Here is a 16,091-nt window from a genome sequence, read left to right as displayed (position 1 = left end):
GCATAGGTTTATGCCAAAACTTGAACCTTAGGGAATGCAATGCCACCAAATTCACCTGCCCCACTATTGTCACTGCTGTTCCCCTGCAGCATCTTAACACCTCAGTGTCAAAAGATGAGGTAAAGGGTGACCTCATATCCGAGTCAGACTCAAGCCCAACCCACTGGCCTAACAGTGGTCCGGCTCCATGCTCAGAGAAGAGCAGAAAAAAAACCTTTGTTCTTCTCTCCAATCCCACCACCAGGCTCATAAGCATGAGGCAGGCAGATGGAGGGTCTCTGAGAAAAGACCATTCGCAGTTCTGTGCCGTGAGGCATCCTTCCCCAGCCCCAGCCCATGGAGCTCTAGGCAAGGCCCTCATCCCTGTGGTACAAGCTCACTGTGCCTGGGCACCATATCCAAGAACTGTGCTCCCCAGAGATCCCAAACAACGCTCCTCATAGAAAGCTTCCCCCAGAGAGTGTCCTTCCTGCGGCTTGCTCTCCAGTCTAAGTAGCCTGACCAGTTCTAAGAATTACATAGCAGGTTATTTTTAAAACCTCTTATCACTCTGGAGTTAGCAGCAAACCAAATAGCAGTGGGAGAGGACAATGAGTAACCTCCCAGGCTCTATGAGGCAACTCCACCACGGAGGAAGCGACAGCCTGGGAGCAGCTCAGCTCCTGACACAACGCGCAAGCTCCCTAATGGGAGATATGTTGGGGACGGGGACCGAGGGGTGGCACTGTTCTAACTCTGAGGCTCAACACATCCTGATCCCAATCCGAATCAGGGACAGACTTAAGCCCTTAGAGTGTAGGCGCCAGGCTTCCTCTTGGTTCTTTCCTCTGTCTTAGGGAGGCCATGCGAGAGCTAATACCACTGTCACAATTCCTTAACCTAAACCCCTGGGAGTGCTCATGGGGAAATCACACTGCTAGATCACCAGGAGAGAGTGAGGTGCTTGATGAAGGGCAGGCTGGAATGTTATCAGTGGGGGTGGCACAGCACAGGAAGGCTCTGGTGACGAGCTCTCTCAGTCCCCTGGCCACACTCCTCCATGCAATGCCAAGCCAGTTCCATGTAGTTACCTGACTGCCCATACTAGAAGGACAAGTGGAAGCCACCAAAGCCACCAGTTACTGTTAAGGAGGCAAAGATCAAAGGACTGAGGAAGTCACTGCTCCAGGGGGCCAAGAGATCAGGTCTGCAAGCAACGTTCCTGCAAGAAAGGACCACAGGCCGGGCGCGGTGGCTCACGCCTGTAATCCCAGCACTTTGGGAGGCGAAGGTGGGCGGATCATGAGGTCAGGAGATCGAGACCATCCTGGTTAACACCATGAAACACCATATCTACTAAAAATACAAAAAATTAGCCAGGTGTGGTGGCGGGCACCTGTAGTCCCAGCTACTCGGGAGGCTGAGGCAGGAGAATGGTGTGAACCCAGGAGGCGGAGCTTGCAGTGAGCCGAGATCGCGCCACTGCACTCCAGTCTGGGACACACAGCGAGACTCCGTCTCAAAAAAAAAAAAAAAGAAGAGAAAGGAACACAGAGGACACCGTCCAGCCTCAACAATGAAGGGCAACCTATTTGGAGATTCAAGAGTGATCTTTTCTCCAAATGCCATCTAGGAATCTTGGTTGTGGGGCTCAAAATGAGTCAGTGATAACTAGCTAACAGGTGAACAGATTGCTTGGTTCATAGGATACCTTTCCTCTTAAAAGTAGAAAAAGTGACACCTATTTACAAGCTATAATGGAATGAAACTGTCTTGGGAAGGGGACCAGCAAAAGAAAAACAAATCAAATCAAGGGAAGGAGGAGAAAAGGAAACAGAAGCTTACCCGGACTATGGCCAGGAGGCGAATGTAGTCACTCAGGAGCTCAGCAAGGAGGAAGAAGTCGTTGTTGGCCTGTTCCTGGTGGAGCTGCTCAATTTTTTCTTCCACCTCAGCCAGCTGGGAGAGTGCCCGTGACAATGCCGTGTTGTCCTCAGAGCTCCCAAGCATGGCTAGACTCTTTGCAAACTGGGCTGTGTTCAGCGCTAGCTCTGGAAGGAGGAAAAGACAGCAGAGGCCTCTCTGATCTCACAAGGAAAAGGGACAAATCAGCTGACACCGCATGGCATGTCTTAGCAATGCCGCCCACTGCATATCTGGGAAATGAGGGTTCCGCAACCCAGTCACTTACACCACGGTTAACTGTATTCAGAGAGTAAAGAGAATGTGGCCTGGTCACAGAAGCAGGAGGGAGAGGCACCAGCTTGTCCAGAGTTTCACTGGGTGAGGCCTACCTGAAGGAAGCAGCTCCAATATCCCTGAAGAACCAAAGCCCACTTATTAAATAACAAACAGGCCAAATAAACTATTCTTATATTTTTGTTAAAGCTCATGAGTGGTAACCTCTCTGTACAAGAGAGAAGAGTGAATATATGTGCACACCATATAGTCTTGAATGTTCTAGAGTAGGGCAAAATCTTTGTGTAAAGGAGCGCAGTGGCACAATCTCAGCTCACTGCAACCTCCGCCTCCCGGGTTCAAGCAATTCTCTGCCTCGGCCTCCCAAGTAGATAGGATTACAGATGCCTACCACCACACCTGGCTAAGTTTTTGTATTTTTAGTAGAGACAGGGTTTCATCATCTTGACCAGGCTGGTCTTGAACTCTTGACCTCGTGATATACCCGCCTTGGCCTCCCAAAGTGCTGGAATTACAGGTGTGAGCCACCATGCCCAGCCGATAATTTTTTTAGGGTTTGCAGGCTACACATAGTCTGCTAGAGATTCTTTTCTCCTCCCATTCATTCCTTTAAAAAAGTAAAAACCTAAATTTGTAGCTCATGGCAATAGGAACAAGGGTCAGATTTGGCCCATGGGCCAGATTATAGTTTGCCAACCCTTACTTACACTGGCCTTATGCTGTGGATCTTCTATCTGTTTAGATTTCTAATTATCAGCATGTTTAAGGCAGAGAGGGAAAAGATTCAAACTGGGAAAATTTCACTAGCTTGTAAGCAAATTTCACTAAAGAAAGACGCAGAAGGATTAGGAGACAGGTGGTTTCCTTGCATTTATGCATTGCTGGTTTGACCACGTAGCTAAAGCATGTATGACATCATTTTGGATATAAGCCATCAACTCAAAATCAACAGAAGCCGGCATCCCAGGTCATGCTATATCTGGGACGGCTTCCCTGCACCCCTCCCAGGTAGAAAGTACAATGCCCACAGTGGCTGAATCATGTTTTCTGACAGGAGATGCAGGGCATACCTTTTTTTATCAGAACATCAAGCACCTGGTGGGCTGAGAATTTCAACTTGGATGGCTGAGAGGACTGGAACAGCATGCCCTCCCATCTCCAGTTCACTAGAGACAACAATTTCCCCTAGCTCCAAGTGCATTTCAGAGCTTGTTACCTTTCCTATGGTTGACTAGAGTTTCTACAACAGCATGCAGTTTCCGTAAGCGCTGCTCCTCACACTCTACCTCCTGGAGCTTCTCTTCAAACCACTGAAACACAAAAGCCCAGAGCTTTAATGAGATTACTTCTATAGGTGCAGTGCAGTCTTTCTTTAGCAGTTGTTTTTCAAAAAGGGACTAAATTATAAAAAACTTTCTAATCTCAGAAATCTCAGGACTCCTTAGGGGTTCTGACCCAAAAGCCTGAGGTGTAGGTGAAGGTAAGAGGCACAAGGCTACTCACAATATCTGATTCATTCATCTTGATGGTCATTTTGCTGACAGCATCTGTGGCTTTGTTGAACATCTTGAGGAGACCAGCACCACTCAATGTCTGGGTACCCACGGCACGTGGCAGCTACAAGACCAAGAAGGCAGGGATGGCAAGTTATCTGCTGCCCCTATTTTAGGTTCAGAAGAATTAGTATCCATCAGATGGCAAGCCCAAAACTTGCCAGACAAATTATATGAACTGTAAATTGTTTTTTCAAAGGCAGTCTGAGGAATCCACAACACGTCTGTAAAGAAAAATCGAAGAACCACATTAAAAAGAATCAGCTAATATTTTCAGCTCTTGATATTTTATACAGAAAAAAAGTAGACTGGGGTGTTACGCAGTCAGGTGACCTCAAATTGAGATTGTCTGCCTACCCAGGCATGAACTGCCTCAGTATCAAGCACACTCTTGTTAAAAGTCAAAAGTTCCCTTGGATTAGCATACTTTGTACACAACTGGACTTAAAAGTCTTAAGACACTGAAATCTTGCTGTGCTCGAATTTTCTTCAGTGAACAAATATCCAAGGACAAGAGAATTATTGATTCAGATCAAGGCTACTTTCAGGGATGACCTAGTAGCCAAGCATGCCAAATATTTAGAAACAATCTGATTGCTGTTCAGTCTCCCCAGTACTCTCCTAGGGCATGGAAAGGATGCTGAAAAATCTATAGCATATACAGCATACTATGCTAAAAAGTCAGATTTTAGTGTTCAGGACTCTATGGCAGTAGCTCTTTTTTTTGAGATGGAGTCTTGCTCTTGTCGCCCAGGCTGGAGTGCAGTGGCACGATCTCAGCTCACTGCAACCTCTGCCTCCACAGTTCAAGTGATTCTCCTGCCTCAGCCTCCCAAGTAGCTGGGATTATAGGTACCCGTCACCACGCCCAGCTAATTTTTGTATTTTTAGTAGAGATGGGGTTTTGCCATGTTGGCCAGGCTGGTCTCGCACTCCTGGCTTCAGGTGAACCTCCTGTCTCAGCCTCCCAAAGTGCTGGGATTACAGGCGTGAGCCACTGTGCTCGGCCTGGCAGTAGTTCTGAACTTGGGGCCACTTTGCTTCCTAGGGGACATTTGGCAATCTCTGGAAATGATTGTGGTTGTTATGACTGGGAAGGGGGTGCTACCTGGATCTACTGGGTAGGTACCAGGAATGCCGCTAAAACCCCCTGCAATGCACAGGACAAATCCCTATGACAAAGAACTATCTTACCCAAAGGGTCCACAGTGCTGCTACAGACATACCCTGCTTAGGGGTATGGAGTAAAGATGAGAGGGTGAAAAGGAAGAAGGGATTTAAGAATATTCACAAGAGAAGACTAAAAGATCTGAAGCATTTGACAGGGAATTTTTAATTAAAACATTTCATTTCAGAGAAAAAAACTCCTTATTTATTATCATTTTCTTCACTGGAATAACACATACTATATACAAATGAAAGAAAAATTTAAAAATAAAAATTAAAGCAAAATGATAGCCCTATGCAGTCACTTCCTTCCTTCTAGTTTGCTTTCCTGTGAGATAAAACATTTCACTCAAGTGTTTCTTTTGATCCTTAATGACTCACATGTTTCTACAGCTGTATTTACATGCTATTTCATGTTTCACATTTTATAATTCTTTTAACATACACGTCCATCTACTAACATTTCTGTATACTTTGTTTATGATGAGAATCAAATATTTGGTTATATTGATATATTTTACTTAATTCTTCCACTGTTAGCAATTGACCTGTTTTCAATTTTTGACAATCATGACTAGCCTACATATGGCCTATAAAAAAGACTGTCTACTTCAATCAACACTTTTCCTACATAGCAGTTCTGTGGTTTGTGGTAACTGGTTTTTAACCAATGCCCCGCCTGGCATAAAATATGCATTCAATCTGAGCCAAGAAGTAACCTACAACATGCCAAGGACCTGCCAAATAGATCACTGTGTTGATCCAGTAAGACAATACTAGGCTGCCATTTGACCCCTACGACCAACTACTTTTGACTTCAGGCAGAGCTTCTTTTATTTCAAAGGCTGAAAAATACTTGTCACTCTCAGGGGTTCACCCAAAGCTAGGATACAGTCTGGTACTAGTCATGTTAAGTGCTCATATATTTTTGGAATGAACTAGTTTCATTTCACTAGGAGCAGACATAAATTACGAAATTCAGTTTGCACTGAATACTAACCTCTTCTTTCTCCAAGAACTCTCTGACGTCAGGGTCCTGTAACATGGTAGGATGATTCACAATCCTCTGAAGGTACCTACAAGGTAAGCAGTTACCATCTGGTTAGTTGAGCTGGCCTCAGAAGGCTCTGGGCGTCACACGGCGCTGGCAGTGATACCACGTCTTCTGTTACTTAAAGTACCCTGAGATAAGGTACTTAAGTAGGACTCTCCTTGTAAGCATATTCAAGTTCACATTCCTGACATTTCCAAAAAGGGAGAGAAAAATAACTGGTCAGAAAGAAACCTCAGAGCCATTCATATTTGATTGTCTAAGAATATGACTGCCTGCTCACCCGGGATGGGAAAAAAACAGAAGATGGCCTATTCCCAAGGTGGGAAAATAGGCAACTCAGGAAAAGTTGAGAGATAATATGGAGGTGAGGAACTTCAATTCATTCACATTTCATCTCTAACTCAATGGACTGTCTCATCATTTAGACTCACTTTTCAGCTTCTCATTTGTCCTCACATTATTCAGGAAAATGGCTGTATGGAACTTACCTTTCTAAAGCAGCCCTCCGTTTTTCAAGAAATTCTGCAGAAGAAGAATCTTCCTTCCCAACTTTCACTTTTGTCATCCCTAGAATGGAATTTAAAAAGCAAAATAACCATAAATCATCATGAAGTGGATTTCTTTTTTTTAAAGTGTCAGCAGGAGGAAAGGTAACGCATACAACCTAAGCCACTTCTATGTCATGTGCAGGGATGAACAAAAGGTTCTTTACTTGAGAGCCATTTTTGAAAACTTGTCTCTACGTGCTGAAGGTTCTAAACTCTAGGACTTGCAGATAATACATTTTCTTAAAAAGGCGGCCATGGAACCCTGAGTACAAACATCAACTGATGTTAATGAAGAGGCTCCTGGCCGGGCGCAGTGGTGCACACCTGTAATCCCAGCACTTTGGGAGGCCAAGGCAGGCGGATCATGAGGTCGAGAGATCAAGACCAGCCTGGCCAACATGGTGAAACCCCATCTCTACTAAAAATACAAAACTTAGCTGGGCATGGTGGTGGGCGCCTGTAGTCCCAGCTATGCGGGAGGCTGAGGCAGGAGAATCACTTGAACCTGGGAGGCAGAGCTTGCAGTGAGCTGGGATCACGCCACTGCACTCCAGCCTGGTGACAGAGCAAGACTTCACCTCAAAAACAAACATCAAAAAACAAAAAAAAAACAAAAAAATGAAGAGGTTCCTTCCTCTGACCCCTAATCCAGTGTAGTCTATTTCAATTTGGAGGGAACCGCAATCATTTAAGACTCCTGAAGACCAACAGAAAACAAAAGAACATAACAACTCTGGAGGCTAAACCCAGAGCTCCTACTGCACCCAAGAAGAGAACATGCCAAAATACTCTATTTTTCTCTAGACCTCCAGGGTCGGAAAACACTGGAAATGTCTCTTTTCTCACCACAAGACTGTTAATAGAAGTAGTCTCATATACTAAACAGTAAGTGAATTTTGCAGAGAATGCAAAGGAAAACAATCCAAGAGGAATGGAAGACCACAGGCTTACTTACCTATGAGGCTCTTCTCCGGTGGAGGCGGGACAATGAAGCCATTCTGAGAGTGCTTCTCGGAAAGCTTCTCATAAAGACCCAGAAAGTCACTAAATCTTCTTTTTACTGCAAACTGTTTGCTTCTGAACAATGGTAAGCTCGTCTTGGGGATGGGGAAAAACACAAGGCAATTTCATTCCAAACAGGAGAAGGTATCTTGAAAGCCATCCAATTGACATTAAAGAAACCCATTTCCCAGATCCCTGCCCTTCAGTCACCTGGTAAATAACTTTCTCCAAGGCAGAGAGTCTTTAAACTTTTTAAAACCATAGTTCCCCCTTTGGCAGTCTGGGAGCCTAAGGCGCTCTTCTCACAATAATGATTTTAAATGCAAAAAATATATAGGATTATAAAGGCAATCAATTAAATTCAAATACATCTGAAGCCATGGTGACCTCTGAGGAAATAAAAATTCAAATATAGTTTCATTCCCAGGTTAAGAACTCTTGTTCTAAAGAAAGAAATGTTCAGTTCTAGTTTAAAGCTAGAATTCTACAGTAACCCATTCATCTTTTATTGGCTTTTTTTTTTTTTTTGATACAGGATCTCACTTTGTTGCCCAGGCTGGAATGCAATGGTGCGATCACAGCTCACTGCAGCCTCAAACTCCCGGGCTTAAGCGATCCTCCTGCCTCAGCCTCCCACGTAGCTAGGAATACAGGCACATGTTACCATGCCCGGCTGGAGTGCAGTGGCACAATCTCGGCTCACTGCAACCTCCGCCTCCCGGGTTCAAGCAATTCTCTTGTCTCAGCAACCCAAGTGGCTGGGATTACAGGCTCCTGACACCACGCCTGGCTAATTTTTCTAGTTTTCTAGTAGAGATGGGGTTTCACCATGTTGGCCAGGCTGGTCTTGAACTCCTGACCTCAGTTGATCCACCTGCCTCAGCCTCCCAAAGTGCTGGGATTACAGGTGTGAGCCACTGCACCAGGCCTCATTGACTTATTTAAGGGTATAAGCTGCTGGAATTATAGCAGCCAAACTAAAGACAGACAAAAAGTGCTTCTAAGAAGGGGAAGCAGGTGAGGAGCAGGGTGGGAATTGGATGAAATGTCTAAGCTGTAGACAGTAACCTCTAAAGTATCATAATGTAGAGTTCACAGGACACAGGCCAACAAGTAGTAGAGATACAATATAAAGCAGATTTCTACCAAAAAAGGTTAGGCCTACATCACGATGAGAGTTCACTTTATACTCACCAGATAGGCAAAATTTAAGGAGGTTGGCCTCACCAATTGCTGGCAAGGAAGTGAATCAATGGGAACTTTTATACACTGCTGATGGGGTATAAATTGGTACAAAGACTTTAAAAAACAGTTTGTATTCCTTGTGTCCAATATTTGCAGTACCTATGACCCACGGGAATTACTCCTGGTTACATACTCTAGAGAAACCCTTCCACATGTGCCCTAGAGACATGCAAGAAAGTTCCCAGTTACAAAAACCAGAAACATGTTGACAGGAGAAAATGTTCACAACAGGAAAACACAAATATTTTGTGGTATATGAACTAACTACAGCTATGACCATCAAGGATGGGTGAAAGAAACAATGCTAAATAAAGCAAGCACAATTATCAGCATGATATTATTTTTATGAAACTCAAAACAAAGCAAAACAGTCTAATATACATATATATATATATATATGTAAAGATTTCTTATAAAAGAAATGAGAGACAACTCAGGAGAAAGGGTGCCTCTAAGGTGTGAGGCAGGGGATATGATGGAAAAACACGTAAGTGGATTCAGTGGTACTCAAGACTAGTGGTAAGTTTAGAGCTTCATTCATTATGCTTCATAACTTGTATACCACATTGTGTACATTTTCTATGCATTAATATTATATACGAAAGAAGACCCGACCAGAGGGGCAAAAGGTTAAGTATTACAAGAAGCTCTCTGAAACCTCAAAAGCATTGAAGATTTTAAAAGATAGTTTAAGGCAATCTGTGAATCTAGCTCCACACCACATGGTTCTCTAAAAGGGACAGAGCTGTATCAGATATACCACACGACTTCACAGAATCACACTGAAATTTTAGCTTTCTAGAAGAGTATTAAAAAGACTCAGTCTGGAGTACCCAGATGAGATTACCAAGGGGATGCAGGTTTGCTCCATCTTGGGTAAACATGAAGATGTTGGCAAAGAAACAAAGGAGATACCCAGAAATAATCTGAATGATGACCTTGGTATAAGCACCAAAGTCTATGAAGATGGTCTTCAGCAGGGTCACCTGGACTCACCTGTGTTGTAACTTTGTAGGCTACATATGCATTCATACCATCCCCTGTGGGAAAACAAGAAAGCAGGAGAAGATTATCTTATAAACCAAAGCAGTGCCAATCCAACTAACATTTAACCAGGAATCATAAGCCATAGGAACCCTGGATAAGAAGGGACACTTGTTTCATCTCCAAGCTTTATATGCAATCTTAGAATCCAGTTCCTACTTTGCCTCAGGGCCTCTGTGGCACATAGCAAGCCCCCATGGATGCTGGCTGGGTCCCAGTTTGAGTTACACAAGAGAGTCAGCCCTCTGTTTCAAAGCCAGGCTCCATTTATACCCTCCACAAAGCAGCACTGGATACTGACAATCCATCAGTTGTTACCATGCCAATATTTGGTCTGGTTACACACATCTGTCCGAAACCAAACAATTCTCTTGCTGTATAAAGCAGGAGGAGAAGGAAGCAACTGATGTAAAAGGAAACAAGTAGTTCTACCCTAGGGTAGCTCTGGGCTTGATTTGCTCTTTCAGAAATATCGTCGCAACCCCCTCCACTGGTGCTGGGGGGGACACTGACCTCTCTGATCTAGCATGTTCACCAAGAGCAAAGGGTCTGGCAGGAAGACACTTTGGCTGCCTAATGTCACACAAATCTCCCTTTCCTGGAGCAATTATTTTTATGAAAAAGCCTTTGACTGTTAAATAATTTGGGATTCAAGCTATTGTTTTTCTCTGTGGTGATGTCCTGACCTAGACCACTTAAGGAGATAAAGATGCCATTGATACCCTGAGCACTGAAAAGACATATTCTAGAATCCAAACAGACACAGCTCCAGTGCTGGACTACGGTGTTTGGGGTTGGTTTTGTCCCCTGCCTCTCCCACCCTTGATTCCTTCCCACATCAAACAGGAAAACCTAGGTCAACAGTTACCAGCTGCTTAGGCCCCTGAACTGGTTCTGGGGGGACAGGTGAGGGGCCAAGGGAAGGAAAAGTAGGCACTACTGGATCAGCAGGGTCACACATTACAACTTGGTTTCAGTAAGATGGCTGGAAATGCCTGCTTTTTGCAAAATGTACCAAGAATTTGAAGATTACACAGGAACAGAGGGCTTGTCTGCTGTACTTCCCCAGCCCCTACCAAAAGGGTGTATATAAAACAGAACCCATAAGCTAAACTTTAAAAATTACTTTATACTGATTACCAACTTTAGTTCTCTTCTAAACCACCTTACTAACATTACCCAATACTACTAAGGATGTTTACTACTGATAAAAGAAAAAAAAAAAAGAAATTTAAGTTTACTTTATAGAAGTAATATCAAAATTTCATTCACAGCAGAATAGTTATGGTCAAATGTCCAAGAAGTCAATCCCATAATTTACTGCCTGCAATTAAGAAAGTCTAAATGCAAACACAGAGAAAAAAGAAAAGCAGGATCTTCAGATATTTTGTTTCTCAGCTGCTTTTACTTAGGCAATGAACATGAAAAGAGACATACTGCATGTACGTAGAGAGCACACAGATCTGCAAATGAACTAGTAATACAAGGTTTTAAATTTACGTAAATTTCCAGAATAATTTCAGAGTTGAAGATAACACATGCAAATTACCAAGGCTCTAAAAAGCATATCCTGGTAAAAGTTAAATTCTAGATTATTTAGATGTGTGCAGGAACAAGAAGCACATGTTGAATCAACAGCCCACACAAACAGAATGTGTTGTTACAAAGATCAGGCCTTGAATATGAAAATATTTTAATTAGCTGGTTTCTTGGCATCAACATGACTAAGAATCTAGACTACAGTGCAAGGAGATGAAAACTTATCACCAAGAGTGATTTGTGTTTAAATACATCTGATCCATGGACTGTTTAATTTCCTCTCTGTAATGGGATAAATTGTGCCCCCTTCAAAATAGGTGCATTTTAAGTTCTAACTCCCAGTTCCTCAGAATGTGATCTTATTTAGTAACAGCATCTTTATAGATGCAATCAAGTTAAAATGAAGACATTAGGGTGGGCCCTACTCCACTCAGGTTGGTGTCCTTATTTGTTAAAGAAGGAATGTGTGCACAGAGATAGAAATGCATAGAGGGAAGGCAATGTGGAGACTCTTAGGAAGAATGCCACATGACAGCAAAGGCAGAGACTGAAGTGATGCATCGACAAGCCGAGGAAGGTCTGAGGCTGCCAGAAGCTGGGAGAGAGGCATGAACAGTCCTTCCCTAGCGTCTTCACAGGGAGAATGGCCTGCTGACACCAGGATTTGAGATTTGTGGCCTCCAAAACTGCGAGAAATGTCTGTTGTTTTAACCAGTTTGTGGTACTTTGCTACAGCAGCCTTAGGAGACCAGTATGTTCCCTCTCCTGGTTCAGACATCATGACTTATTACATTTTAAGAGAATTAGTGCCATTCATTCATCTTATTCCACCAAGGATTTAAAGCAGTGAATAACTAGCTTAAAATTAATGTGTTTATAGAATATCCATAAATATTAGAGAAGCAAGAGAGAATCTAGACATATAATCCAAAATCCTGGCCCAGGCTCTACCATGGGCCACACTGTGCCCTAACAGGAAAGCTACTTCCTTTTTGGTCCTCAATTTCCTTTTCTGTTAAATGACAGAACTGTATAAGAACCTCAAAAACATCCTACCAGTGCAACAGTCTGGGAAAAGCAAATCTCAGCAGTTCAAATAAAAAAAATTTTTTTTTTTGAGACAGGATCTCACTCTGTCACCCAAGCTAGAGTGTAGTAGCGTTATCTTGTCTCACTGCAGCCTTGACCTTCCAGGCTCAAGTGATCCTCCCGCCTCAGCCTCCCAAGTACCTGGACTACAGGCATGTACCGCCATGCCTCTATAATTTTTTATATTTTTGTAGAGACAGGGCAAATTTTTTACTTTTTGTAGAGTCGTGGTCTTGCCATGTTGGGCAGGCTGGTCCTGAACTCCTAGGTTCAAGTGATCCTCCTGCCTTGGCCTTCCAAAGTGCTGGGATTACATATGTGAGCCACTGCACCTGGCCTAAAATCAACAGTTTAATGACAACCATTTTGGCCGGAGACCAGGGTAGGCAACATAGTGAAACCCTGTCTCTACAAAAAATACAAAAAAATTAGCTAGGCATGGTGATGCATACCCGTAGTCCTAGCTACTCAGGAGGCTGAGGTGGAAGGATCATCTGAGCTTGGGGAGGTGGAGGCTGCAGTGAGCTGTGATTGTACCACTGCACTCCAGGCTGGGTGACAGAGTGAGACCCTGTTTCAAAAAAAAAAAAAAAAGACAACCATTTTGGCATAAAGTCTAACAAGTTCCTGTCCCTAGTTTCAAATAGACCGAGGGTTGAGAATTACATTTGTCCTCTTAACTGTATAAACACTCCTGTTTAGGAAGACAGGCTCTGTATAGCCTCTTCTGTAAGGGACTACAGCTAGAACAAGGAAAGACGAGGCCTATTGTTCTCCACTCAGGGATAACTCTTGCAAGCTTGGGAGAGGGGAAAGCCATCATAAAAATCCAAGTTCAGACAAAGTTAAGTGTTATGCTTTTTGAAGATCTAACTTCAATTTGAGTACAATTTAACCTGGACCCCACAGACGGACTTCCCCACCTCATAAGGTTATCAAAAGTATGTGTATAAATGAGAGTTTCAAACTTCTTGAGGGAAAAATAAGTTCAATGTCTCTCAATTTGAGAACATGTATTTTTTAGGGTGCTCACATGGAATTTACTATCTTAAAAAAAAGGGTCTTATCAACTCTGAAGGAGAAGATAATGTTTGGGTTTTTTTTGTTATTTTTTGTTTTTTTTTGAGACACAGTCTTGCTCTGTCGCCCAGGCTGGAGTGCAGTGGCATGATCTCAGCTCACTGCAGCCTCCACCTCCTGGGTTCAAGCAATTCTCTGGCCTCAGCCTCCTGAGTAGGTGCAATTATAGGTGCACACCACCACGACTGGCTAATTTTTGCATTTTTAGTATAGCCGGGGTTTCACCATGTTAGCCTGGCTGTTCTCGAACTCCTGACCTCAAGTGATCTGCCTGCCTTGGCCTCCCAAAGTGCTGGCATTACAGGTGTGAGCCACTACGGCCAGCCTGTTTGGGTTTTTAAAAAGAGAATCTAGCTGGGTGCAGTGGCACATGCCTGTAATCTTAGTGCTTTAAGAGGCTAAGGTAGGAGGATCACTTGAGGCCAGGAGTTTGAGACCAGCCTGGGCAACATAGCAAGACCCCATCTCTTAAAAAAAAAAAATTAGTCGGCATGGTAGCACATGCCTGTAGTCCCAGCTACTTGGGTGGCTGAGGTAAGAGGATTGCTTGAATCCAGGAGCTGGAGGTGATAGTGAGCTATGATAGTGCTACTGCGCTCCATTCTGGGTGACAAAATGAGACCCTGTCTCTAAAAAACAAAAAACAAAAAGAATAAAAATAAAAAGGGATTCTAGTAGTATTTGATGATTCTGATTTTTCTTCCTAAAGCCAAGAAAAGACTGACTAATGCATTGAGTAACTGCAGTCTCTGGCCTTAGAAACATAGCAAGGGGTCTACTTTTACAGAAAAGATACTAATGAAGTACTTCACATTGGCTAGTTCAACTCTGAGGTTAGCCATCCTGAAACTAGCTACCTATGCTTTCCACAGCGACATCCTAACATCACAAGGAGTCCTAAGAACCACTTACCTATCTTCTCGGGATCAGTTATACCGACTGTCAAATCAAATTGATCCTCCTGTTCTTCTTCCTCTAGCTTTTTCAAGAAAAGACAAATCATGAGAGTTGATATGAAAAAAAGCTATTAATTTTACCCTGTTAATAACCTTATATCAATCTAATAAAATCAAGATGTATCCTTCAGTGTTCAGCCTTTGTCCATTCCCAACAATCCCAATGAACCAACTCTCAAAATTTTAAATTAGGAGCCAGCTTACAAGTCTTTGTTACATCTATCCTCTTAAAATCTTATTTTGATGACAATGAATAACTGCCAGATTTAGAAAGACTTGCCTCTTGCAGGCTAGGAAGGGAGTGAGGAGAAACTATACTCCTGAATATGGAAGCTTCACACACCAAGTATCTTGAGTAACCATTGAAAGCCTTTGTGCTCTGGGCAATAGATACCCTGCCCAAGAAAGACTCCTGTATTGGATTCTGGCTGTCCATTAAGCATAAAGATCTCCTTCAAGAGTCATAACTATGTTCTCAGGGTTTATACTCAACCACACTTCAGACTGGCAGTACACAGTCCTAAATACCTAAAAGTGGTGAGACTAACAGTGCAGATTCTCACCTCCTCATAGGTTGGCTGGTGCTTCGAAGAATTTGGGGCTTCCTGCGGAGGAAGAGAAATGAGTGTTTTGGCTGGCACCTTCTTCTGATTATTTTGTGTGTTGTCCAAGGATAGCTCCACTGTGGCATCTAAAATGAAGTTGATATTTTAAAATGAAGGTCAGTAGTGGGTCTTCGAAGGCTAAACTTGTATAGGCTAAGAACTTACAAGAACAATAGCAAGCACTCTCAATACACAGAGGCTCTCAGGCTAAGAGTCATAAAAATGTTTACAAGGAGAAAAGGGGAGGAAGGTAAGGGAAGTGTTCTTCTAGCACAGGCTTAGCAGAACAACCTCTCCTTCTCCTTTCCAAGTACAATCACTTGGCTACCCTCTCCTACCTAGAATTTAGGCAAGAACCAAGGATAAGCAAAAAGACAACACAGCCAAAATAACTTTATTAATTTTATGTTTTAAATCTTACTATTTTTTAGACAGAGTCTCACTCTGTTGCCCAGGTTGGAGTACAGCAGGGCACGATCTGGGCTCACTGCAACCTCCACCTTGCGGGTTCAAGTGATTCTCCTACCTCAGCATCCTGAATAGCTGGTACTACAGGTGCATACCACTGTGCCTGGCTAATTTATTTGTCAATTTTAATCTTAGGAGTATTCCTTTTAGAACATTATATGAGCCCTATTTATTATAATTACTTGTAAAGGGCTGGGTGCGGTGGCTCATGCCTGTAATCCTAGCACTTTGGGAGACCAAGGTGGGCAGATTGCCTGAGCTCAGAAGTTTGAAACCAGCCTGGGCAACATGGTGAAAACCCATCTCTACTAAAAATACAAAAAAACAGTAGCCGGGTGTGACGGCCTGAGCCTGTAGTCCTAGCTACTGGGAGGCTGAGGCAGGAGAATTGCTTGAACCCCGGAGGCGGAGGTTGCAGTGAGCCGAGATCACACCACTGCACTCCTGTCTGGGCGACAGAGGGAGACCCCATCTCCCAAAAAAAAAAAGGAGTGAAGTTCCAATGTAGTCTACCCTGAAAGCATTATGCTAAACATTCCAGACATAAAAGGACAAATATTGTG

The 16,091-nt window shown here is 43.3% G+C and overlaps 1 protein-coding gene across 3 annotated transcripts in view; it reads right to left on the bottom strand.

Annotated features, from left to right (window-relative positions):
• Positions 1-16,091, bottom strand: part of SNX1 (sorting nexin 1) — a 48,792-nt gene that overhangs the window by 6,766 nt on the left and 25,935 nt on the right. For 2 of the 3 annotated variants that reach the window (XM_011967863.1, XM_011967868.1), the window contains exons 3-11: positions 15,019-15,146; positions 14,412-14,478; positions 9,744-9,787; positions 7,456-7,597; positions 6,441-6,519; positions 5,899-5,974; positions 3,682-3,795; positions 3,395-3,488; positions 1,825-2,030 (exon numbers count right to left, since the gene is read on the bottom strand). In XM_011967863.1, the coding sequence (XP_011823253.1) occupies positions 1,825-2,030; positions 3,395-3,488; positions 3,682-3,795; positions 5,899-5,974; positions 6,441-6,519; positions 7,456-7,597; positions 9,744-9,787; positions 14,412-14,478; positions 15,019-15,146 (950 nt within the window). The remainder of the gene's footprint in view (positions 1-1,824; positions 2,031-3,394; positions 3,489-3,681; positions 3,796-5,898; positions 5,975-6,440; positions 6,520-7,455; positions 7,598-9,743; positions 9,788-14,411; positions 14,479-15,018; positions 15,147-16,091) is intronic. The other variant, XM_011967876.1, reaches the window with a different exon arrangement.

The sequence above is a fragment of the Mandrillus leucophaeus genome, unplaced genomic scaffold, assembly GCF_000951045.1.
Source record: "Mandrillus leucophaeus isolate KB7577 unplaced genomic scaffold, Mleu.le_1.0 Scaffold12, whole genome shotgun sequence".
Classification (NCBI taxonomy): Eukaryota; Metazoa; Chordata; class Mammalia; order Primates; family Cercopithecidae; genus Mandrillus; species Mandrillus leucophaeus.
This window is presented reverse-complemented; position numbering and strand designations above follow the sequence as displayed.